The 26,949-nt window shown below is 44.5% G+C and overlaps 1 protein-coding gene across 1 annotated transcript; it reads right to left on the bottom strand.

Annotated features, from left to right (window-relative positions):
• Window positions 1–26,941, bottom strand: LOC137544730 (olfactory receptor 4B13-like). Its single transcript, XM_068265822.1, has 4 exons — window positions 26,904–26,941; window positions 3,162–3,201; window positions 2,486–2,491; window positions 1–957 (listed from the first exon to the last, which is right to left on the bottom strand). Exons 1-4 carry the CDS (start codon window positions 26,939–26,941, stop codon window positions 1–3), a joined length of 1,041 nt encoding a protein of 346 aa, XP_068121923.1.
• Between the last annotated feature and the right edge of the window lie 8 nt (window positions 26,942–26,949).

Here is a 26,949-nt window from a genome sequence, read left to right as displayed (position 1 = left end):
TTATGCTCTTCTAAAATGTAAATTCTGCAAATGTTGGATGACCTTCACTCTCAGAGCCTGAGTCCGAAGTCCGTAGATCAGAGGATTACATATTGGTGGTGGGCACACCACAGCTGTCGCTGACAGCAGAACGTGTGAAGTCAGGGATATATTATCAGTCCCCAGTCTGTACCGACGCACAATAAATAAGACTCCAATCAGAAAGATGGAGAAGTTGAGTAGATGGGTCACAAGGGTGTGGACAGCCTTCTGACGAGACTCTTCTGAAAGTCTCAGGCAGACAAAGATTATCCTCAGATAGGAAAACATGGTGACCCCAATGCTACAGACCAAGTAGGTGATGAATGAGGAGATGGTATACAGTCTGCTAGTGGTAGAATCTACGCAGGAAAGGATAACCATGGACATGTTCTCACAAAAGATATTGTTAATTGTGTCTCCGCACAGAGGAAGCGCCTCTGTTAAAATAATAAGAAAAACAGTAAGTACAAAGAGGATCACCCAACATCCACCAATTAGCTTCACGGCCTTCTCATTGTTCATCAAGGCAAAGTAGTGCAAAGGGTGACATATGGCCAAGTATCGGTCATAGGCCATGACGGTAAAAATACTCACTTCAACGCAAGTAAAAAAGGTAACACAAAAAATTTGGATAAGACAGTCAATACAAGAGATTGTCTTGGAGGACGTGATCAAGTCAACTGTCAGTTTTGGCAAGAAAGAGGAGCTACCCAAAATCTCATTGAGGACCAGGATGGCTATGAGAATATACATGGGTTCATGGAGACTTCTCTCCTTCAATACCACAAATAGAATGATGCAGTTCATTGATAAGATAAACAAGTAGATCATTAAGGAGAAGCAAAAATAGAGGTACTTTTGTGTTTCCATCTCCACCAGTCCCAGAAGCAGGAAGATGGAGTTATTGTTGGACATATTCTTTAATCTTTCTTCTTCCTGCTTAAATCAGAGATTTAGTGATGGCCACACAAACATATCGGTATCAATATTCAACTCTTAAAGTGCTAATGAGGAAAGTAAAATATCAGTAATAGATACCGATATTTTACTATAGCTAAACACAACCCGATTCTCATTGAACCCCCCCCCCCCCCCCGACACCTAAATTTACCCATCCCCCTACGGCTAACCTAAACCACCCCCACCACCTCCAATGCATAGAAAAAAGAATGCTCATTTTTGGGCACCACCGTAGGCACCATATTGGGCACCATATTATGCAGATATTTATGATGGCAATGCATCATTTTAAACCAGTCCGTTCCCACCCAGTCCCCACTTTTGCCACTTTTGACTAATATGGTGTATTGCATAAAGTATCACATAATTTTGCAATTATATACATTTTTATTGATGTTTTCACGTATGCACGATTCACCCTTTTCTATGTGCATGCTATGCCACTTAGAGTGGCGTCTACTGCTCCAGTTAATGCTTTAATGTAAATGCACTATATATATTTTTCCTTCACCAGTCATATTTTATTTGGCCACTAGATGGCACCTATTCCCCTATTGGCATCCAATGCATGCAATAGCATTTTGCAGCCATTTAAAGCGGAATATAACCCTGCATTTCAACTTTGCTCTAATACATTATTTCAGAATATTATATGCAACCAGCATTTTTTTTTTTACTAGACCAGCATTGGAAGGGTTAACACAGAGCTTTAAAGTTCTGTGGAGAGAACTGCTCCCCGCAGCCGAAGTTTAGATACATATATTTAAGTAAACAGAATATAACAAGTGAGGAATGTTACACACTCTTTGGCTGTCCTCCAGCTCCTGCACAGTCAGAGAGAGTGAGTCACATTCCACACTTGTTACATTCTGTTTAATTAAATGTATCTATCTAAACTTCAGCTGCGGGGAGCAGTTCTCTCCACGGAACTTTAAAGCTCTGTGTGTAACCCTTCCAATGCTGGTCTAGTAAAAAAAAAATGCTGGTTGCATATAATATGCTGTAAATAATGTTTTAGAGCAAAGATGAAATGCAGGGTTATATTCCGCTTTAATAAGTTTGGTCTGCAAAGGATGCCATAAGAGGGAGATGAGACCACTGCCAGGAAGTTTCGGTGGAACAAGTTTGCATTCCACTGTGCTATTTGTTGCCCTTAAAGGAAGTGGGCAGATTTTGCAGGCGTGGACACGCCGAATGCCGTCCTTAGAGCCCATTTAAGCTTGGATAGTGGGAGTTTGCCCTCCAGCCCCGTAGAAGCGCAACACAGCATGAAACGGCCGTCAGGCGAGCAGTGCCCAGCACCCACTGTCACCACCACACCTCCGAGCACCGGTAGGTCCATGTATGCTGCACTACTGTTTTGTATTTATGCATTTGGACTGTGCCTTACTTTTTGAAGAATAAATGTACGTTGCAGTGCTAGTCATTCTTTCTTCTTCTTCCATGTGTGTCTTATAGTCCGGAAGGTCTTATAGTCCATAAAAATATGGTAAATGTCACTTACCTGCACCTGAATGGAATAAGAACCGAAAATTAGTTGGTTATTTACTATCAGCTTAACAGATATATTGGAGCTTACCTGTATTACAACTGTAAAGTTGGGTAGTCACCTAGGTACAGAAGAGAAACATTTTGTTATTAATTAAAGGGAATCTGAAGTGAAAATAAACTCATGATATAATGATTTGTATGTGTAGTACAGATAATAAATAAAACATTAGCAGCAGAGATATGAGTATAATATTGTTTCCAGTACAGAAAGCGTTCAGAAACTCCAGTTGTTTTCTATGCAAAAGAGCCACTGATCTCTCCACAACTTTCAAAGTCGCGGAGAGCTTTGTCTTCTGAAGCTTATTATCTCAAGTGTCTGTCACTGTATTTTGTTTTTTTCTGCAGAGGAAAGTTCAAAGGGTCACTAGCCTGCTCTGTGAAATCATTTAGAATGCTGAGTGTAATCTGTGAACTGCAAATATTAGAGAATGATGCAATGTTATAAAAAACACTATATAACTGAAAATAAAAATATGAAACTATTTTCTTTGCTACTAATGCTCTAGTAATTATCCGTACTACACAACCAATTCATTATATCATATAGTTTTTTTTCGCTTCAGTGTCTCTTTAATGTGATGCTTGACTGAAGACTGAGAAGTTATCTACTAAAATAACCAATTTCTTACCTTCAAAGGTTCTGAGGAACTCTTTGACAAGGAACCACATCTGAAGGAAACAATTAAATAAGAGGGTGCTGTTAATATTTCAATGGGACTAAAGAGAAGGACATAAACTGTACAGGGAAGGGAACCTAGACACATAATAGATGCACCCTCTGTTCTTGCTACAACTTGGAATGTTCCTGGCCTAGGTTATCCCTGAGGCCCTAAGCATGTGTGCACATATCTAGGCCTACAGAATTTTTTCATAATACAGGTAGTCCCCGGTTTACGAACGAGATAGGGACTGTAGGCTCATTCTTAACCTGAATCCGTCCTTAAGTCGGGACGCTGTGCTATCTCTGTCCCCTGTGCTTTCAGTGTCCCCCCTCTGTATCATCTCTGCCCCCTCTGTCTCTCGTGGCCCCCTGTGTCTCTCGTGGCCCCCCTGTGTCTCTCATGCCCCCCTGTGTCTCTTGTGCCCCCCTGTGTCTCTCGTAGCCCCCTGTGTCTCTCGTGGCCCCCTGTGACTCTCGTGGCCCCCTGTGTCTCTCGCGCCCCCCTGTGTCTCTCGCGCCCCCCTGTGTCTCTCGTGCCCCCTGTGTCTCTCGTGCCCCCCTGTGTCTCTCTCGCGCCCCCTGTGTCTCTCGTGCCCCCCTGTGTCTCTCTCGCGCCCCCCTGTGTCTCTCATGCCCCCCTGTGTCTCTCGTGCCCCCCTGTGTCACTCGTGCCCCCCTGTGTCTCTCGTGGCCCCTAATGCAGAGTATGCACAGCGGAAGACGCAACAAGTCTTACCTCTTCCATTGTGGCTCCGGGCCAATCAGCGGCAACCTCTCACCCCTCAATATTCCTCCCGGCGGCTTCACTAGCGTTGCGTAATGACGCAATCAGAAGGAAACCCCATGGCTCCTTCTGATTTCGTCATTACGCGACGCTAGGGAAGCCGCCGGGAGGAATATTGAGAGGTGAGAGGATGCCGCTGATTGGCCCGGAGCAGCCATGGTAGCAGGTGAGAATTGTTGCGCCTTCCGCTGTGCATACTCTGCATTAGTAAAGTGGGCACAAGAGGTAGTCCCCGGGCTGCGTGACGTCATCGAGGCGGGTCGGGGTCGTTCGTAAGTCGGGCGTTCGTAACCCGGGGACTACCTGTAGTCAAAATCCGCCGTTCCTCATCCTATATGGAAGTGGTAAAATTGGCCAATCATCTGTCAATCAAAATTGAATGTGTGTATGCACTCTTAAGCCTGATACACATGTCCAATTATGACTGGCCAATCACTGGCCAATTTGACCACTTCCATGTAGTATGAGAGCTTGCCAACACAATCTGTTGCTGCTGGCCTTTATGCTACATGGACGTGGTAAAACTGTTCAGTGACTGGACAATCACAACTGAATGTATGTATGCACCCTTAAAGGGAACCTGTACTGAGTAAAATTATTTAAAATAAACACATGAGGTAACTTCAAATGAACATTACATAGTTACCTTGCCATCAGTGCCTCTCAGAAGCTCACCATTTTCTTCTTACAGTGATCCCTTCCAGTTCTGACAATATTTTGTCAGATCTGAAATATATCAGTTGCTGTCAGTAAAATATCAGTTGCTGTCAGTTACAGCTGAGAGGAGAACTGATGTGTCCATGTTTCCCTAGGACCCAAGTGGGCAATGTTACAGTTTAACTGTGTGCTGACCAGGAAGCTGTTATGGGGTAATGGCAATTTTCAAAATGGAGGACGGAGAATTCCATTGATCACAGAGGACAAATGGGACGCAGGAGAGGAGAAAGAGATTGAGGAGTAGACTACACAGGAGGCAAGTAGGACTTGTGTATGTTTATTTTGACTTTTAACTTTCAGTTCAGGTTTTCTTTAAAGAGACACTGAAGCGAAAAAACATATATGATATAATGAATTGGTTGTGTACTATGAATAATTACTAGAAGATTAGCAGCAAAGAAAATATCCTCATATTTTTATTTTCAGGTATATAGTGTTTTTTCTAACATTGCATCATTCTCTAATATGTGCAGATTACACAACACTCAGCATTCAAAATGAGTCTTTCAGAGCAGTCTGTGAACTAATGACCTCTCCTCTAGCAGAGAAAAAGAAAACTGTTCACTTACAGTTGAGATAATAAAAGTCAGAAGACAGCCCTCTCCTCGACTTTGAAAGTCGTAGAGATTAATGGCTTTTTTGCATAGAGATAACAACTGGAGTTTCTTAACTCTTCCTGTACTGGAAACAATTAGACTGATTTATCTGATCTTAATGTTTTATTTCTTAGCTGTGCTACACATACAAATCATAATATCATCATTTTTTTTCGCTTCAGTGTCTCTTTAAGCCTGGTACACACTTTCAATTATGATTGGCCAATCAATGATCAATGATCAATCAATTGGCCAATCAATGTAGTATGAGGTTTTATCTACACAATCTGCTCATAGTATTCAATATCTGTTGACCTTCATCCTATATGGAGGTGGTAAAATTGGTCAGTTATTGGCTAATCATAATTGAAAGTGTATGCTAGGTTTTCAAATATGTATACCAGGCTTAAAGAGAAGTAAAAAAAATGATGATATAATGAATTGGTTGTGTAGTACGGATAATTACTAGAACATTAGTAGCAAAGAAAATATTCTCATATTTTTATTTTCAGTTAGATCATTCTCTAATATCTGCAGTTTACACACTACTCAGCATTCTGAATGATTTTACAGAGCAGCCTACTGAGCTTATAAACCCTTCTCTGCAGAGAAATAGAAAATACAATAACTGACAGTTGAGATAACAAGCTTCAGAAGACAGAGCTCTCTGTGACTTTGAAAGTCATGGAGCTCAATGGCTCTTTTGCATAGATAACTACAGTTTCTTAACTCTTCCTGTACTGGAAACAATATTAGACTTGTGTCTCTGTTCCAAATGTTTTATTTCTTAGCTGTACTACACATACAAATCATTATATCATATATTTTTTTTTCACTTTAATGTCTGTTTAAATAACCTATTGTTTAAACAGTTATCTTAAGAGTAATATACACATCCTTTTGAAGATTTGGAATGCATGGTTAGAATCTCAATTTGGTTGCCACCTACACAATTAGAATTTCCATGTATTGCTAGGTACATCTCAATACATTCCTCCCCTTAAAACAGATGTCTACTCCAAAGTACCCAACTGGTGTTTTTTGTTTTCTTTTTGTGCCTAGCTGTAGGCTTGGCCCCAGTACTCTCCTTTTTATCTCTGTTTACTTGTTACATTCATTTTCCTTTGATTGGGATAACTTGCATTCATGTACTTAATGGCAGATGAGATTTAATATAGATAAATGTAAGGTCATATTCTCCTTGGATGTGCTAATCATAGAACACCATCTATATATATAATTCAGTAAGTGCCTCAACCTTCAAGCAAGAAGAAGAAGTAGTGCCCTGCCCCCAGGGCCGGTGCAAGCAAGAAGAAGGGGCTGGTCCAAGCAAGAAGAAGAAGTAGTGCCCTGCCCCCAGGGCCGGACCAAGCAAGAAGAAGGGGCTGGTCCAAGCAAGAAGAAGAAGTAGCACCCTGCCCCCAGGGCCGGTCCTACACTTGCTGCCGAGCTGTAGGGGGTAGCGGGTAGAAAGGGGGTATTGGGCAGAGCAGCGGGGAGGGGGGAGGACCCCCCCTCCCTCACCTGGGTCCCCCATCTACGCAGCCCCTCTAGCTTAAGTTCTATAATATATACACTCTAATGAGTTCTGGTTCACCATGAGCTTGCTGGTTAGTCTGTACCTCTCGGTGTTACAAGCCCTACTCGATAGAGCCAAATTAATCCATGCCATGCACTGATGAGGATCAACTAATCCGAAACAGTCTGTATGCATGTTGGATTATTATGGCTCTGTACAAATTAACAAGCTGACACATCATTGTATTCCAGCGGTTCTGGAGGTGTGTTTAGCTTCTAAAGGCAACAATGGGTAATTTGCATATATTCAGCAGTGATGTACTGGGAGACATCTCAAGCTCACTCCAACCTGAATTATCGCAAATTCTTTCTGTTTTAAGAAAACAAACTTTTGTTTTCCTTAGCGTAAGTTCAGCAGCATCAAAATCAAAAAAAGAGACGGCACACCACTGGCTCTGCAAAACTTGCTGTGTATTAAGCGAACAAACACTACATGTTACGGATCAGCGATCCTTCATCAGGTGTATAACGGATCGCTGATCCGTAACATGTAGTGTTTGTTCGCTTAATACACAGCAAGTTTTGCAGAGCCAGTGGTGTGCCGTCTCTTTTTTTGATTTTGATCTTGCACGAGCTGTATGAGCAGTCCAGCTGAGGCTAGGCACCGGCCAGTGTACAGGTAATCATAGACCTGAGATACCGTTTTTTCCATATACCTTTTTTCACAGTAAGTTCAGCAGCAGCTGCTGCTATTAGGAAGAGGCAGTGGGCGGGGATGACTCACCTCTTCCGCGTTCCAGCGTGCATTCCACTGTCGTCACTTCCTGCAATGCCATCCACTTACAATACAGTGGGCGGCATTGCAGGAAGTGACAACAGTGGAACGCACGCTGGAACGCGGAAGAGGTGAGTCATCCCCGCCCGCTGCCTCTTACTAATAGCGGCGACCAGGCATGCTCTCCAAATTCGAATTCGGGTGAAACCCGGATAGTTACTATTCGGATTTCACCCTGTTAATTACATCACCTGTGTGGGCTAGGCGGGAGGGGTCATTCTTACCTAGCTGACGTCTTCTTCGTCCGTCCTTCAGCGCCTCCCACGATGCGGTCCGATCCGGCATCACGTGACTATACACTTCCTCCTTCAACCTCCTTCAGGAAGTGTTTGTAGTCACGTGACGCCGGATTGGACCGCATCGTGGGAGGCGCCGAAGGACGGACGAAGAAGACGTCAGCTAGGTAAGATTGACCCCCCCGCCCAGCCCGCACAGGTGATGTAATTAACAGGATGAAATCCGGATAGCAACTATCCGGGTTTCACCTGAATTCGGAGAGCATGCCTGGCAGCGGCTGCTGCTAAACTTCTTCTAGAGAGGGAACACAGATGGGGGACCCAGGTGAGGGAGGGGGGTCCGACCCCCCTCCCCGCCGCTCTGCCCAATACCCTCTTCCTGCCCGCTACCCCCTCAAGCTCGGCAGCAAGTGTAGGACCGGCATTCATAATTATGCGGCGTATGCTACGCCGCGGGTCGGCTAGTAGAAAATAAATGGCTTACAGCTGGGGAACATAACACTTGGAGAAGGACTTAGAATTTCTCTTTAATAACAAGTGAAGCAACCAAGTTCAATGCCAAGCAGGAGCAGCTAAAGCAAGTAAAATTCTGGGATGCATAAAGCGGGAAACAAAATCACGAGATGCTAGTATACTATTTCCACTGTATAAATGACTTGTGAGGCCATATCTGAAGTATGGGATACAGTTTTGGGCACCACATCATAGGAAGGACATTGAAAACAAGAACATACTAGAAAAGGTACATAGACAGGCAACAATGATTGCCTCCATATTGTTTGTTGTGCAATGACAAACGATATGGATGCAATCATTGTTGCCTGTCTATGTACCTTTTCTAGTATGTTCTAGCTTTCAACTCGGCAAAACATGTTGAGCAATTAGGCATCTCTTTAACTAGCCGGCACTGACAACCAGAGTCTCCACCTGACCCTAAGCCCTGGATTGTACATCTACTCAAGTATGGTGATTACTGACTGCCCGTGGATCCATCATGGATGGGTAACAACATATGTGCACACTGCTGCTTTGCCTTTGCTATTTGCTGCTTCGCATACAAACTTTACCTGGCTGCTGCATGTCTGCTGTTGCTAGTGCTGGCTTGCACAAACCTTCTCCATGAACTTTGGCTCAACTGCTACACACACGATTCTGCGATTGGGAATTGACTGTGGATACGTTTCTTATGTTTTTGGAATACATGCATTAGCCTATATTGGTTTATTGACTGCCTGGCATTGCATTAGCTATCCGCGATTGGGATTGATTTATATATAAGCTGCCTGGTATCTAAATAACAGCAAAGTTTCCTGTGGAACTATTTTGATCTGGAATAATATACTTAAAGAGGAACTTCAGCCTAAACAAACATACTGTCATTAAGTTACATTAGTTATGTTAATTAAAATAGATAGGTAATATAATCTCTTACCCACCCTGTTTTAAAAGAACAGGCAAATGTTTGTGATTTCATGAGGGCAGCCATCTTTTTGTTTGAAAGGAGGTGACAGGGAGCATGAAACACAGTTCCAACTGTCCTGTGTCCTGATCACCCCTCCCAGTTGCTAGGCAATGAAAACAACATCAGAAATCCCATCATGCTTTGCACAACATCAGGGGAAAAAAGCCCAGGCAGTTTTCTTTGAAGGGGCGGAGCTTAGCTAAAAATGCAGCTAAAAATGAGGCTTGGGTGAGAAAAACAAAGTTCTGATGCTGTGAAACTGTTAAAGAAACACCAAGCCTTTTCAGTACTGCGGAGTACATCTTTAGTCTGGAGGTTCACTTTAAGTACCCAGTGGTTGATAAACAATGGTGGGTCAGTGTATGGACTAAAATATTTAGGTATAGGAGACTGCAGTCCCTTAACCCTTCTCTGGAGTCAGCCCGGCTAATGTTTTAGTGTCAATATGATTATGATATGATGTGTGCAATGATTGGGTTTTAGATTGATTGTTGTATGTTTCAGATTATTGATATTAAAATGTTCTACTTTTTTTCATATGCACCCAAGAGTCAATCCTTTTGCATTTAGTAACAAAGGATTGCATCCAATTGCCATTGGTGCAGCCATTATGGGTGTCCACAAATCTTAAGTTAGGTATGGGTTAACACTTCACTAGTTTTCATGAATGATTTCTGCTATGGCAGCAATCATTCACTATTGTATGGGTGCACAAATGCACGCACTAGCATGGGCACATGCATGCAAGTGCATGAGCATCAAGGGCACACACAATCAGGGAGGCAGCTTTTAGTGCAGGACCTGAGTCTCACATCCAGGAATCTTTAGTGAGACTCATGTCAGTGGAGGTAATGTGGTTAACATCTATAAATACTTCGCAGGGCAATACATAAGCTTTAAAACAAAAACAAGGAGCGCTCCATGGTGCATTAACATAAAAACAGTTTATTCCGCAATAAAAGTTTTATACTCACAATGTGCAAGTGTATAAGATCTGACGAAGGCGCAGAGCGCCGAAACGCGTAATGACGCTACAAGCACGCTGAAACTAAGCCACGCCCACCCCTCCAGAGACGAGCTACGGAAACCATCGGGACCACGCTGCTGGCCACAGCGTGAGTGTCTTAGCCGCCGGAGTACTAAGCGGAAAGGCTTACCGCTGACAAGCGAATTATACACTTGCACATTGTGAGTATAAAACTTTTATTGCGGAATAAACTGTTTTTATGTTAATGCACCATGGAGCGCTCCTTGTTTTTGTTTTAAAGTCACACACACCCCAGAGTTCTGGAGCAGAGCCGGGCAGCAGGAACATAAAGGCTTTAGAGAATTGTTGAACGATCTCTTGAAAACCTAGACTGGAGCGCAGGGGTCGTTTGGATTTCTTGCAATACATAAGCTTGTCAGATAAGATTTTTATCCCAATGCTTATACAAAGAACATGATCTGCCTTTGGAGGAAAAAAGTTTTGCCATCTATTTAGGAAGGGGTTCTTTACAGTAAGAGCAATTCAAATGTGGAATATTTTCAAAAATTACCCTGGACACTAACTACCTTTGAAATATTATGAACTATCTTTCTTAGCTCACGATAGAGACATTTTACCCAAACATTAAGTAAACCTGAGACTAGTGATAAGTAGTGTTGGGCGAACAGTGTTCACCACTGTTCGGGTTCTGCAGAACATCACCCTGTTCGGGTGATGTTCGAGTTCGGCCGAACACCTGATGGTGTTCGGCCAAACCGTTCGGCCACATGGCCGAACTAAGAGCGCATGGCCGAACGTTCCCCGAACGTTCGGCTAGCGCTGTGATTGGCCGAACGGGTCACGTGGTTCGGACCCGAACGCGCTCTGATTGGCCGAACTGTCACGTGGTTTGGGTAAATAAATACCCGAACCACGTCATATCTCCGCCATTTGTCTGTGGGTTTAGCTTTGGGTAGGCAGGCAGGGTAGTTCGCGCTCCAGCCACGCTAGCCAGGGTCCCCCCAGTCATTGTGTCACTGCTGGGAATAGTAGTACACCGCTCGCTCAGCCACACTATATAGCATTGTGTTTACTGCCACTCTGTGTACCTCGCTCAGCCACACTATATAGCATTCTGTTTACTGCCACTCTGTGTCTGCTGGGAATAGTAGTACACCGCTCGCTCAGCCACACTATATAGCATTGTGTTTACTGCCACTCTGTGTACCTCGCTCAGCCACACTATATAGCATTCTGTTTACTGCCACTCTGTGTCTGCTGGGAATAGTAGTACACCGCTCGCTCAGCCACACTATATAGCATTGTGTTTACTGTCACTCTGTGTACCTCGCTCAGCCACACTATATAGCATTGTGTTTACTGCCACTCTGTGTCTGCTGGGAACAGTACTACACCGCTCGCTCAGCCACACTATATAGCATTGTGTTTACTGCCACTTTGTGTCTGCTGGGAATAGTAGTACACCGCTCGCTCAGCCACACTATATAGCATTGTGTTTACTGCCACTCTGTGTACCTCGCTCAGCCACACTATATAGCATTGTGTTTACTGCCACTCTGTGTCTGCTGGGAACAGTAGTACACTGCCGCTCACTCAGTCACCCCATTACTATATAGCATTGCTGGGATCTGTAGTACTCTGCTCACCCACCCATACCATTGTACTGCCAGTCACTGTGTATATTGCTGGGATCTGTAGTACTTCACTCACCGTCAACCACTATATAGCATTGCGTACTCTGCCAGTCAGTGTGTATATTGCTGGGATCAGTAATACTCCACTCAACGTCAACCACTATATGAGCTCACCATGAGTTCCTCAGAGACCTCCGCTGTGAGCAGCACTCCCAACAACAGCAACAGCCAACGCCCCACGCAAGCTATAACATCCACCCCAGCAGCCAGTGGTCAGCAGCAGCCCTCCCCGGAGGAGAACGTTGTGTCCATCTGTCCGGCGCCAGAGCGATTATTGAGGGCTGCCATTGAGGAGATGATGGGGCCTGATGTGGAGGAGGAGGTCGGGCTCAGGCCAGCATCCCAAGTTAATGTTGAGGACGATGAGGGGTCTGTGTCTGGGGATGTTGGGGTGGCAGAGGTGGTGGGTCAGACTCAGGAGAAGAGTTGTATGATGAGGATGATGATCGGGACCATCTGTATGTGCCTCAGAGTCCGACCCCGGAAAACATGTTGTATCGTGTGTTTAGGTACTAAAATCTGCGTTCCCACTTCCCAGTACTGCCCGGGTCCACGGATCCATATCATTTTTTGGGCAGCACTATCAAACTGTGGTACTATGAGTGAGTTGCCATGGTCCTTCTGTGCTGTCACACTCACCGTCTGTCTGCAGATGGATTGTTCAACACAGCTACGCCATCTGACATGTAGTCCTTGACCATCTTCTCCAGGCGATTGGTGTTGGAGGACGTGGAACTGCCCGATTGCTGTTCTGTTGGCTGCTGCATGGGTGTCAGAAAATGTTCCCACTCCAAGGACACTGCCAATACCATTCCCTTTTGGGCACTAGCAGCAGCTTGTGTTCTTTGCTGCCCTCCTGGCCCTCCTGGGTTTGCTGAAGTCAGTCTGTCGGCGTACAACTGGCTAGAGAAGGAGGAGGATGTCAATCTCCTCTCTAAAGTCTCCATCCTCAAGGGCCTGCTGGAATTGTTCCATTTTTGACCTGTCTGACACTTTCTTCAATCAGTTTTTTAACATTGTGTTTGTATAAACTGGGTATAAACCCAGTAATTGGTGTTGTCCAGAATAATGAAAAATAATGAATAGTGAATAATGCGCGGGCCGCGTTCAATGCAGTCCAGCATGAATTGAGCCATGTGTGCCAGAGAATCCTGCCAGACTCCTCTGTCTTCATGTTCTTGTGAGCGTTGTGATTGTTGTGATGCACCATATTCGTCACCAGCATCACTTTCTTCCTCTTCTGCTGTCCATTCCCGCTAAATTGTGGAAGTCCAACGTGCACCGCTCTGTCCCTCGGCAGTGGGGGCATCCAATTCCTGCTCCAACTCCAGCTGTTCCTCCTCCTGTTCTTTGTCATAGCTGGGACCAGCGTTTCCTGAGGCAGGTTGCCTGATGTTGGTATCATCACGCTGATCGTTTTCATCTTCAGATTCCCCCACTTGCATCATGCCAGCGGTTTCCATCTTCAACATTGATTTCTTCAGTAAACACAGCAGTGGTATTGTAATGCTGACTGTAGAGTTGTCACTGCTCAGTCACAAGCAACGTGGATTGCTCAAATTTTGGAGGACTTGGCAGAGATCCAACATGGTGGCCCAATCAGATCCACAGAAGCTTGGTAGCTAGCTGCTGGAATGTGCCTCGGCACTGCGCAAAAGCGTGCTAGCATGTGCAGCGTAGAATTCCAGCGCGTAGGGAGGGACATCACCCAGCGAGCGATGGTGCGCTAGATTGAAGCGCTCCTGCATCTCTTGGTGAGTCCTTCAGAAGCGGTACTGGACTATAAAAAATGTTTTTTTTTTTTCCTTCAACAGAAGATCTGCCACGTTGGAGTGAGGAGGACGCCGCCGACCCCGACACCAAGCTGAACCCCGGCGAACTCCAAGCAGAGGATCTTCAGGAACCCTCAAGGCTTTGAGCAAGCTGAGGAGGATCAGCAGTCCCGACGAGACCTCTCCTCATATGTGACTGTGTGCAGTGGAGTAGAGCTCCCCAGAACAACCTCTCACTTGTCACTTTGTCACTTTGTCACTTTGTCACTTGTCACTTTGTCATTATGTCACTTTGTCATTTTGTCACTTTGTCAGTCACTTTGTCACTTTGTCACTTTGTCACTGGTCACTTTGTCACTTTTCACTTTGTCACTTGTCACTTGGTCACTTGTCACTTGGTCACTTGGTCACTTGTCCAGATGATCTCGGTACACCTCCTGCGATTCAAATTCCTGCACACATTGCTCTGGGATTTGGGTGTGATGAATGATGCATCTAACTGGCCACCGGAGGCAATTAAGGCCTTCAAAACATTGAAAGCAGCTTTCTGTTCCGCCCCCATTTTGCGTCATGTTGAGTTGTTGACATCATGTTCATCCTCGGCCTCGCCTTGCATTTCAGTGCGAGGTGCATTTTCCACAGAAAAAGGATGTGAATCCGGGCACAACATTTGTGGCTGTTCCATTGACCTTTCACAGGTAGAAGATTGTGGGGGTGGGAATAGCTCCTCCGAATAGCCCATTGTGTCCTGAAAACTCATTGCATTGCTTTGCGCACACATTTTTTTGTCCTCATGCAAGGCCTGAGTTGTGCCTGAAAGCGTGGCCTTCTCCTCCTGCGCCTCCTCCTGTTCCATCACGTCTGCTGCTGCTGGGTTAGCGTTGCCGCCCGGTCCCTGTTTATTGAACCTCTTATCTTTATTACATTTATGACTGCATGGCGGTACAAAGCATGCTATCCGCACGCTTCTTGTCCTCATGCAAGGCCTGGGTTGTTGTGTCTCAAAGCGTGGCCTTCTCCTCCTGCGCCTCCTCCTGTTCCATCACGTGTGCTGCTGCTGCTGCTGGGTTAGCGTTGCCGGTCCCTGTTTATGGAACCTCTCATCTTTATTACATTTATGACTGCATGGCGGTAAAAAGCATGCTATCCGCATGCTTCTTGTCCTCATGCAAGGCCTGGGTTGTTGTGTCTCAAAAAGCGTGGCCTTCTCCTCCTGCGCCTCCTCCTCCTGTTCCATCACGTGTGCTGCTGCTGGTGTTGGGTTAGCGTTACCGGTCCCTTTTCCTGGAACCTCTTCTCTGTATTACATTTATGACTGCATGGCGACAAAAAGCATGTTACCTGTGCAAAGAAACATGACATTTTCCACATTTAAAAGACAGTTTTTCCTTTGAAACTTTACAATCAATTTTCTCAAAAACTATAAGCTCTTTTTCAAATATTTTTTTTCCTCTTGTACCCACTCCCAAGGTGCACATACCCTGCAAATTTGGGGTATGTTTTGGGGTATGTAGCATGTAAGGAAGCTTTACGCGGCGATGTTCGGCGAACGTTCGCGAACCCGAACATCTAGGTGTTCGCCCAACACTAGTGATAAGCGAAAATGTCAATATTCTTTTTGCATTCATTTTCGTGAAAATAATGTTAAATTCAATTTTTAAACGAAAATTCCATCAAAAATGTTTTGTGATTTTTTGCATTTTTTTGCGTCTAATTTTCACATTAAATATTATAGACTTTGTGCGCTTTCACGGAAAAAATAATCACGGTAAAAATATTGTTTTCCCGCATTTTCACACTTTTCAAATCGCAGGAAAAATATCAGCTATTTTTCGCAAACATTTTCTCGAATCGAAAATAAGATTTTCAATACAAAAATTACTGATGAAAATACGCAAGCAGCACTGCCTGAGACGAATGAAATAGCTGGCTTTTACTTACTAGAGGTTTCTTCTAGCTCCACGTAGTCCTTTAGGTCTACTGAGTTAGTAATATGAATTGATCAATAATATGCAGTGTGTAAAACTGTCAGCTATATCTATATATATATATACTAGCTGATTGCCCGGCGTTGCCCGGGTATGTATTTGGCTGGTGTTGGCTCCGCCCATTTTTTCTAGACCAAGTTTGTGAGCTTTGCGGTCTTTGGTATCAATAATCTGCATTGAAATGAAACAAATCTGATGGCTGTGTGTGGCTCCACCCCCTTTTCTGAATTTGAACCCCAGTCACCCAATAACCAACTGTACCAGGTTTGAGGCCTGTGCCATTAACAGTTCAAGAATGGTAGCAATTAAATATTCCCCTTGAAAAGCAACAGGTGAAGTTTGATTCACTTTTGTAGGCTCCACCCACTTTTCTGAATATTAATCCCAGTCACCCAGTGACCAACTGTGCAAAGTTTAAAAACCCTGCCATTAACAGAATGGCTGCAGGTTACATTTTCGTAGTGACATTTGTATTTGTCTCCACCCACTGATGACCCGGCATTGCCCGGGTATGTATTTGACTTGTGTTGGCTCCGGCCACTTTCTAACCCTAATACACAAACACTCAATGGCCAAGTTTGTGAGCTTTGGGGTCCTTGGCATCAATCATTTGTATATTCCCATAGAAATTAAACAAATCAGCTGTTTGTGGCTCCACCCCTCTCCAGCATTTGAACCCCAGTCACCCAATGACCAAATGTAGCAGGTTTGAGGCATCTGCTATTAACAGTGTAAAAATGGCAGCAATTTAAATATTCCACTTGAAAATCAACAGGTGAATTTTGATTGGCTATTATAGGCTCAACCCACTTCCCTGAATATGAATCTCAATCACTCAGTGACCATCTGGGCAAAGATTGGGAACACTGAAATAAACAGTGTTAGAAGGGCCACAGTTTACACTTTCCCAGTGTTTTTGTAACCTGGACACAAAGTCACTACTCAATGCCCAAGTTTGTGAGTTTTGGGGTCCTTGGCATCAATAATTTGTATTTTCCCATGAAATGAAACAAATCTGATTCATTGTTTGTGGCTCTGTCCCCTTTTCTGAATTTGAACCTCAGTGACCCAATGACCAACTGTACCAGGTTTGAGGCTTGTGCGATTAACAGTGCAAGAATGGCAGCAATTTTAATATTCTCCTTGAAAAGGGACATGTGATTTTTGATTGGCATTTTTAGGCTCCACCCACTTTTCTGAATATTAATCCCAGTCACCCAGTAACCAGCTATGGTAAGTTTGAGAACCCTGCCATTAACAGTGAAGAAGGGCTGCAGTTTACAATTTCCCAGAAAAATCTGTTTTTAACTCCACCCACTTGACCAAGTTTGTGAGCTTTTGGGATCCTGGCATGAAAATTGTGCTAATGGAAGCAGTTTATCCAGAAAAGAAATCTGGCTGTTTTTGGCTCCACCCCTTTACTGAATTTGAACCCCAAACACTTAATGACCGACTGTACCAGGTTTGAGGCCTCTGCTATTAACAGTGACCAAGTTTATAAGCTTTGGGTTTTTTGGCATCAATAAGTTGCATTTTACCATTGAAATTAAACAAATCTGATTGGCTGTTTTTGGCCCGCTCCCTTTAGAATTTAAACCCCAGTCTCCCAGTGACTGACTGTAGCAGATGTTAGGCCTCTGCCTTTAAAGGGAAGGTTCAGGGAGGGTGGGTAAAAAATAAAAATCAATTTCCACTTACCTGGGGCTTCCTCCAGCCCGTGGCAGGCAGGAGGTGCCCTCTCCGCCGCTCCGCAGGCTCCCGGTGGTCTCCGGTGGCCGACCCGACCTGGCCAGGCCGGCTGCCAGGTCGGGCTCTTCTGCGCTCCAAGGCCCGGAACTTCTGCGTCCCACGCCGGCGCGCTGACGTCATCGGACGTCCTCCGGGCTCTACTGCGCATGCGCAGTAGTTCTGCGCCTGCGCAGTAGAGCCCGGAGGACGTCTGATGACGTCAGAGCGCCGGCGTGGGACGCAGAAGTTCCGGGCCTTGGAGCGCAGAAGAGCCCGACCTGGCAGCCGGCCTGGCCAGGTCGGGTCGGCCACCGGAGACCACCGGGAGCCTGCGGAGCGGCGGTGAGGGCACCTCCTGCCTGCCACGGGCTGGAGGAAGCCCCAGGTAAGTGGAAATTGATTTTTATTTTTTACCCACCCTCCCTGAACCTTCCCTTTAAGAGTGCATGAATGGCAGCAATGTAAATATTCTCTTTGAAAATCAAAAGATGAATTTTGATTGGCTGCTGTAGGCTCCACCCACTTTTCTGAATATTAGTCCCAGTCACCCAGTGGCCAACTGTGTCACGTTTGAGAACCCTGCCAATAACAGAATGGCTGAAATCAATCTAACAAATCAGATTGGCTGTTTGTGGCTCCACCCCTTTAGGGATTTTGGACCCCAGTCACCCAATGACTGACTGTATCAGGTTTGAGGCCTCTGCCACTAACAGTGTAAGAATGGTAGCAATGTGAATATTCCCCTTGAAAATCAATAGGTACATTTTGATTGGCTGTTGTAGGCTCCACCCACATTTCTGAATATTCATCCCAGTCACCCAGTGGCCAATTGTGTACCATTTGGGAACCCTGCAATGTAAAAAATGAAGTTGTTGGCACCGCCCACTTTTTTAACCTTGACATACAGTCACTCAATTATCAAGTTTATCAGCTTTGGGGTCCTTGGTATCAATACTTTGTATATTCCCATTGAAAAATAAACAAATCTGTCTGTTTGTGGCTCCGCCCCCTTCCTGAATTTGGACCCTAGTCACCCAGTGACCAACTGTACCAGGTTTGAGGCATCTGCTTTTACCAGTATAAGAGAATGGTAGCAGATGAAATATTCCCTCAATCAAAAGGTGAATTTTTATTGGCTGTTGTAGGCTCCACCCACCTTCCAAAATCTTAATCTGTCACCCAATGACCAACTGTGCAAAGTTTGAGAACCCTGCCATTAACGGTATAAGAATGGCTGCAGTTTATATTTTCCCAGTAAAAGTTGTTTTGGCTCCGCTCACGTTTTGTAACCTTGACACACAGTCACTCAATGACCAAGTTTGTGAGCTGTCAGGTTCCTGGCATCAAAAATGTGTGAATGGAAGCAGTTTATCCACCAAGGAAATCTAATTGGCTGTATGTGGCCCCACCCCTTTAGCGAATTTGGACCCCAGTCACCTAATGACCGACTGTAGCAAGTTTGAAGTCTCTGCCATTAAAAGTGTAAGAATAGCAGCAGTTTAAATATTCCCCTTGAAAATCAATATGTGAATTTTGATTGGCTGTTGTAGGCTCCACCCATTTTCTTGAATCTTAATCACATCCACCCAGTGACCAAGTGTATCAAGTTTGAGAACCCTGCGATTAAGAGTCTAAGAATGGCTGCAGTTTACATTTTCCCATTTAAAATGAACGGCTGAGATATTGATTGGCTGTTTTATGCCCCACCCACTTTTCCTGGATTTGTAACCTCGGTCACCAAGTGACCAACTGTGCGATGTGTGGGGACTCTGGCTTGATTACTGTGAGAATGGCAGACTTTTACATTTTTTCCATTGACTTGAATGGGTGGAATCTGATTTGCTGTTTGTAGCTCCGCCCAGGTGTGCAGGGGGGCCGCGAGACCCCCAGAACATATCATCCCAGGTAGTAAGGGATCTGTGTACCAAGTTTCGTTCAAATCGGTCAAGCCGTTTTTGCGTGATCGCGGCACACACACACACACACACACACACACACACACACACGCACACGCACACGCACACGCACACGCACACACACATACACACACACATACACACACACACACACACACACACATACATCCGATTTTATATATATAGATACTCTCAGGCCAGTTGCTGTTGAAATTTTATTTTTATGGTGACGATACCGCTTTAAAAGATATATTTTTATGACAAGGGCTTTTCGTCTTAGTTTTCTCCAAGGTGATATTTTCACAACTTGTCACTAAAATGTCTTTTTTAACAATCAACAAGCAAGGAAATACTTACAATAATTTTGGCAGTACTTTTTCACATACTTTTTGATACTTTTTCAATTGCAGAGTGCTGAAAAGTCATTTTAACACCCAGGCCCATATGCAATTCACTTTTTCACCTGAGTTTTCTCCTAGGTGATATTTTTGAATGTGTCAATAAAATGCATGCTAAGCCAGCAAGCAAGAAAATACTAAAAATAATTTTGATAGTACTTTTGTACTTACTTCTCAGTACTTTTTTAGTTGAAAAATGCTGGAAAGTTATTTTAAATAGAAGATGAAAAATTATCTCCTAGGAGAAAACTCTGGAGAAAAAAGTGAATTGCATATGAGTCCTTGTCAAAAAAATGCCCTTTTGAAACCCCGGCAAGCAAGAAGATGAACAAAATCAGTTTGATGGTACTTTTTCTTCTACTTTTGTTCCTTTTTTAATTACAAAGTGTTGGTGAAAAGTAATTTTAAAGAGAAAATGAAAATCTATCACCTATGAGGAAAAATAGGAGAAAAAGTGAATTGCATACGGGCCATTGTGTTTAGCGGAAAAAAATTCTAGGGTGGGGAAGGGAGAATATGTGCAGTGGCATAGTATGAGGGCAACTTAGGGAAGATACAAGTCCTTCTTATCACAGCTTGGGGGGGGGGGGGGGGGCATTTCTTATAATTGTTTTGCTTCTCCCCTTCTCTCCCAATGGTACCTAGTGTATAGTGCTGCCTTCTGCATCTGACGCAACCAGCACCTACCTGGATAATGATCCTCTTCAGCCACCTTATGCAGGAGAACAGAGGCGCCAAGAGGATAAAAGGAAGCTAAATGAGCTTAAAAAACAAATTCTTGGTAAATAGAGGAGGCAGTGGTGGACTTACCTCCTCCAAGTAGACACACAACGACTGTAGTAAAGACAGTCAATATATTTTATTTATGAACTCCAAATATGCAACGCGTTTCGCAGGTTTGATCCCGCTTCATCAGGCAATGACAACGGAGCAATAGCATATGTGGTCAGTAGAAGAGCCAGGCACCTCTGTCTGTCTCTACAGCCACCTGCACAGTGGGGTCACGATCATGTGTGTTTCAACTCGTCCTTAAAGGGAACCAGAGACGCCGGACATAGAAAAAGAAAAAAAGCTTTTATACATACCTGGGGCTTCTTCCAGCCCCATAAACCTGTATCGCTCCCACGCCGCCATCCTCTGCTTCCTGGATCTGCCGTTACCGGGTCCCGTCACTTCCGGCGGACGCGGCCAATTGTCCGCATCACAGGGGCTCCCAGCATACCCTTACGCGTGTGGCGGCGCAGTATGCAGCCGCACACGTAATGGTATGCTGGGAGCCCCTGTGATGCGGCCAATTGGCCGCGTGCTGACGCCGACTGGCCGAAACTACGGGACCCGGAACTGGAAGCCGAGGGCGGTGGCGTGGGAGCGATCTGTGCGTATGGGGCTGGAGGAAGCCCCAGGTATGTATAAAATCTTTTTCCTGGCCTCTCTGGTTCCCTTTAAAGTAAAACTATCAACGTTAACTAACATTCTAAATGCCACATATATTTCCAGTAATTACCAGCAAATAGCAATACAAAGGCTTTTTTTTGTCCTCTTTTCATGTTTTATGTAAAGATAATATGACATTTACAGAGGACAGTTTTCCCTGTGGGCATTACTATGGAGGACTGTGTCCAGCACATCCAGCATACAGAAACAATCTTCACTAGGAGTTATCCTGTAAGTAAAAGGTGTTCAGAATGATAGAAAGCAGAATCCAAGACAGGAAAAAGTACAGTTCTTTTTTGTTTTTTTTAAATCATGCTGACTTTGGTGTTTATATTGCGGGATACAATAACTCAGTCACTTTGCAGTCGCTTTGCATGGCTTGTATAGGACTAATGTTCAGGGTATCATTGAATCCAGTAAGTGTGTTTCTTACTTACCGTACCTAATGTGCCTGCAGGTGGAGCGACAAATGACATTAATGCTCGGAATATACATATATACAGTATTTATAGACTCACTGGATGCTTCTCTGCTTCTGAACAGCTATAGACCCCAAGGAGCTGAATACTCAGATGTAGAAAACAGAATTATTATTATTAGACTGTATTCCACCTTCGTGGTCCCTGGAGAAGATGCAAACTTGCAAATTCCATGCGACTTGTCCATAACAAAGGGTAGTCAATAGTAAATGTATATTATTTAGGGATCCCTGGCTCTTCAATACTTGCCTTTAGTATAACGCTTATTTATACATGCCTCAATGTAATTTAATTTTCTCTCTCTTCTTCTTTCCTTGATTGAAAGCATCTCCTCTTCTCTTCTTCTTTCCTTGATCCATGTGTCTTCTGTTATAATTTTTTCTTTCTTCACCCTCATTGCAGCAGCAGCAGGGCCACCTTTAGAAATTTGTGGGCCCCATACTGGGTAAACTTTCTGCCCCCCATCCAAAAAAAGCAGTGTTTTCCCATAAAATTAACATGATGTCCAGTACTATATAAATACATGAAAATAATATGGTAGGACATTAGACTATGACTATGGTAGGATTAGATTGTGAGCTCCTCTGAGGACAGTCAGTGACATGACTATGTACTCTGTAAAGTGCTGCAGGAGATGTCAGTGCTATATAAATACATAATATTTATACAGTAGGGCATTAGACTATGACTATGGTAGGGATTAGATTTTTGAGCTCCTCTGAGGACAGTCAGTGACGTGACTCTGTACTCTGTAAAGTGCTGCAGAAGATGTCAGTGCTATAGAAGTATATAATAATAATAATAATAATAATAATACAGTAGGACATTAGACTATGACTGTGGTAGGATTAGATTGTGAGCTCCTCTAAGGACAGTCAGTGACATGACTATGTACTCTGTAATGTGCTGCAGAAGATGTCACTGCTATATAAATACATAATAATAATATGGTAGGACATTAGACAATGACTATGGTAGAATAGATTGTGAGCTCCTCTGAGGACAGTCAGTGACATGACTATGTACTCTGTAAAGTGCTGCAGAGCATGTCAGTGCTATATAAATACATAATAATAAGAATATGGTAGGACATTAGACTATGACTATGGTAGGATTAGATTGTGAGCTCCTCTGAGGTCAGTCAGTGACATGACTATGTACTCTGTAAAGTGCTGCAGAGCATGTCAGTGCTATATAAATACATAATAATAAGAATATGGTAGGACATTAGATTATGACTATGGTAGGATTAGATTGTGAGCCCCTCTGAGGACAGTCAGTGACATGACTATGTACTCTGTAATGTGCTGCAGAAGACGTCAGTGCTATATAAATACATCATAATAAGATTTCTATGGTAGGACATGAAATAGACTATATATATATATATACCGTATATACTCGCATACAAGCCGAATTTTTGACCCCCAAAAAGGGGGTCAAAAGTTGGGGGGTCGGCTTGTATGCGAGTCTTCCCTGGTGGTATAGTGGTTAGTGGTGGGTGGTGGGTGGTGGGTGGTCCGCACCCCGCTCCCCCCCCCTCCCCGCTCCCCCCGCGGCCGCCGCTGCTATTACCTGCTTAGGCAGCGGCCGCTTCCTAATCCGCGTTCCCCTTCAGAAAGTTTCTCAGAGTGTATCCCAGCAGCGCGCCCGGCGCTGCTGTGAGGATGCAGGGGGCAGGAAAGAGCGGTTCCCTTGGTAACGGCGATACAGATCGCCGCTATAGGGAGCCGCGCTCATTCCTGCCCCCTGCATCCTCACAGCAGCGCCGGGCGCGCTGCTGGGATACACTCTGAGAAACTTTCTGAAGGGGAACGCGGATTAGGAAGCGGCCGCTGCCTAAGCAGGTAATAGCAGCGGCGGCCGCGGGGGAGCGGGGAGCTGGGGGGGAGCACTACCTACCTATGCTGGGCACTATACTGGCTAAACTGGGCACTATACTAGCTAAACTGGGCACTATACTAGCTAAACTGGGCACTATACTGGCTAAACTGGGCACTATACTAGCTAAACTGGGCACTATACTGGCTAAACTGGGCACTTTACTAGCCATACTGGGGCACTATACTAGCTAAACTGGGCACTATACTAGCTAAACTGGGCACTATACTGGCTAAACTGGGCACTATACTGGCTAAACTGGGCACTTTACTAGCCATACTGGGGCACTATACTAGCTAAACTGGGCACTATACTAGCTAAACTGGGCACTATACTGGCTAATCTGGGCACTATACTGGCTAATCTGGGCACTATACTGGCTAATCTGGGCACTATACTGGCTAAACTGGGCACTATACTGGCTAAACTGGGCACTTTACTCGCCATACTGGGGCACTATACTAGCTAAACTGGGCACTATACTAGCTAAACTGGGCACTATACTAGCTAAACTGGGCACTATACTGGCTAAACTGGGCACTATACTGGCTAATCTGGGAACTATACTGGCTAAACTGGGCACTATACTGGCTAAACTGGACACTTTACTAGCCATACTGGGGCACTATACTAGCTAAACTGGGCACTATACTAGCTAAACTGGGCACTATACTAGCTAAACTGGGCACTATACTGGCTAAACTGGGCACTATACTGGCTAATCTGGGCACTATACTGGCTAAACTGGGCACTTTACTAGCCATACTGGGGCACTATACTAGCTAAACTGGGCACTATACTAGCTAAACTGGGCACTATACTGGCTAAAATGGGCACTATACTGGCTAAACTGGGCACTATACTGGCTAAACTGGGCACTATACTAACTAAACTGGGCACTATACTGGCTAAACTGGGCACTTTACTAGCCATACTGGGGCACTATACTAGCTAAACCGAGGCACCACCTACCCATACTGGGCGCTCTACTGGGCACTATACTGGCTATACTGGGCACTATACTGGCTATACTGGGCACTTTACTAGCTATACTGGGCACTATACTAGCTATACTGGACACTACCTACCTATACTGGGCACTATACTAGCTATACTGGGACACACTGGGGGGCTGCACCAATCCAGCATTTCCTACCCCCGGCTTATATGGGGGTCAATCATTTTTCCCTGTTTTTTCAGGGAAAAGTTGGGGGGTCGGCTTATATGCGGGTCGGCTTATATGCGAGTATATACGGTATATCCAGTATATATATATATATATATATGTTACATAAATACTTATAATAACTAGAGTGACACACTAATGGAATTCTTGTAGAGAGGGTGATATCAAAAGGAAAGGAGGAGAGGATAGGGTGAGAGAGGCAGAGAGGGGCAGAAAGTTTAGAGACTCGGGCCCACATGCAATAACCTTCTCTATTGCGTTATCTGTTCAAGATAATTATCATCAAAATCCATCAAAATTATTCTGAGTATTTTCTTGCCTGCTAGTGGTTTAAAAGGCATTTTATGACAAGCTATGAAAACTCTGGAGAAAAAAAGTGAATTGTACAATTTAAATCTGTCTATTATCCCCTGCTTAATTAACCTGCAGCTACAGGCTTTCATTGGGCAAACGTAATACCTGCAATCTTAGTCAATCAATATTTATTCTCATCACTGATCAGTGGTGTACCTAGATCATTTGACACCCGGTTCTGGGTATTAAAAGACACCCCCCTCCCCCCCCCCCCCCCCAAAAAGGAAACAAGTAAGTGTGGCATGCTAAGCGTGCCACGGTGGGTAATGCCTGGTATAGGTGCTCCCAGTATAGGTAATATAGTTGCCCCCCATAAAGTTGGCCTAGTATAGGTTGTAAAGTTGCCCCCAGTATAGGTAGCTAGTACAGTTGACCCAGTATAGGTAGTATATTTGCCCCAGTATAGATAGTTTAGTTGCCCCCGTGTAGTTAGTATCGTTGCCCCAGGCCATTGTAGCTAGTATAGTTGCACCCAGAAAAAGTAGTATAGTTGCCCCAGTATAGCTAATATAGTTGCCCCAGTATAGCTAATATAGTTGCCCCAGTATAGGTAGTATAGTTTCCCCCAGGGTAGGTAGTATAGTTGCCCCCAGTGTAAGTAGTATAGTTGCCCCCACTATAGCTAGTATAGTTGCCCCCAGTGAAGGTAGTATAGTTGCCCCAGTATAGCTAGTATAGTTGCCCCAGTATAGCTAGTATAGTTGCCCCAGTATAGGTAGTATAGTTTCCCCCAGGGTAGGTAGTATAGTTGCCCCCAGTGTAAGTAGTATAGTTGCCCCCACTATAGCTAGTATAGTTGCCCCCAGTGAAGGTAGTATAGTTGCCCCAGTATAGGTAGTATATTTGCCCCAGTATAGATAGTTTAGTTGCCCCCGTGTAGGTAGTATAGTTGCCCCAGGCCAGTGTAGCTAGTATAGTTGCCCCAGTGGAAGTAGTATAGTTGCCCCAGTATAGCTGATATAGTTGTTTCCCCCAATGTAGGTAGTATAGTTGCCCCCAGTGTAGGTAGTATAGTTGCCCCCAGTATAGCTAGTATAGTTGCCCCCAGTGAAGGTAGTATAGTTGCCCCAGTATAGCTAGTATAGTTGCCCCAGTATAGCTAGTATAGTTGCCCCAGTATAGGTAGTATAGTTGCCCCCAGTGTAGGTAGTATAGTTGCCCCTTGTGAAGGTAGTATAGTTGCCCCAGTATAGCTAGTATAGTTGCCCCCAGTATAGTTGCCCTATTATAGCTAGTATAGTTTCCTTGCCCTCAGTGTAGGTCATATAGTTGCCCCCAGTGTAGGTAGTATAGTTGCCCCTTGTGAAGGTAGTATAGTTGCCCCAGTATAGCTAGTATAGTTGCCCCCAGTATAGTTGCCCTATTATAGCTAGTATAGTTTCCTTGCCCTCGGTGTAGGTCATATAGTTGCCCCCAGTGTAGGTAGTATAGTTGCCCCTTGTGAAGGTAGTATAGTTGCCCCAGTATAGCTAGTATAGTTGCCCCCAGTATAGTTGCCCTATTATAGCTAGTATAGTTGCCTTGCCCTCAGTGTAGGTCATATAGTTGCCCCCAGTGTAGGTTGTATAGTTGCCCCCAGTGTATGTAAGATAATTGCCCCAGTATAGCTAGTATAGTTGCCCCCAGTATAAGTAACATAGTTGCCCTAGACCCTCCACCTCTCTCACCTGGATCCTCTCCTTCTGGCGCTTCCCCCTCCAGATATGCAGAGGCAGACAGGAGCGGCGGGCGAGGAATCACTCACCTGCTTCCTGGGTTCCAGGCGCTGTTACGCAGTATCATTGTCACAT

This window comes from Hyperolius riggenbachi, chromosome 2, assembly GCF_040937935.1.
Source record: "Hyperolius riggenbachi isolate aHypRig1 chromosome 2, aHypRig1.pri, whole genome shotgun sequence".
In the NCBI taxonomy this organism is placed as follows: Eukaryota; Metazoa; Chordata; class Amphibia; order Anura; family Hyperoliidae; genus Hyperolius; species Hyperolius riggenbachi.
Note: the sequence above shows the minus strand (reverse complement) of the source record. Positions and strands in the feature narration are given on the sequence as shown.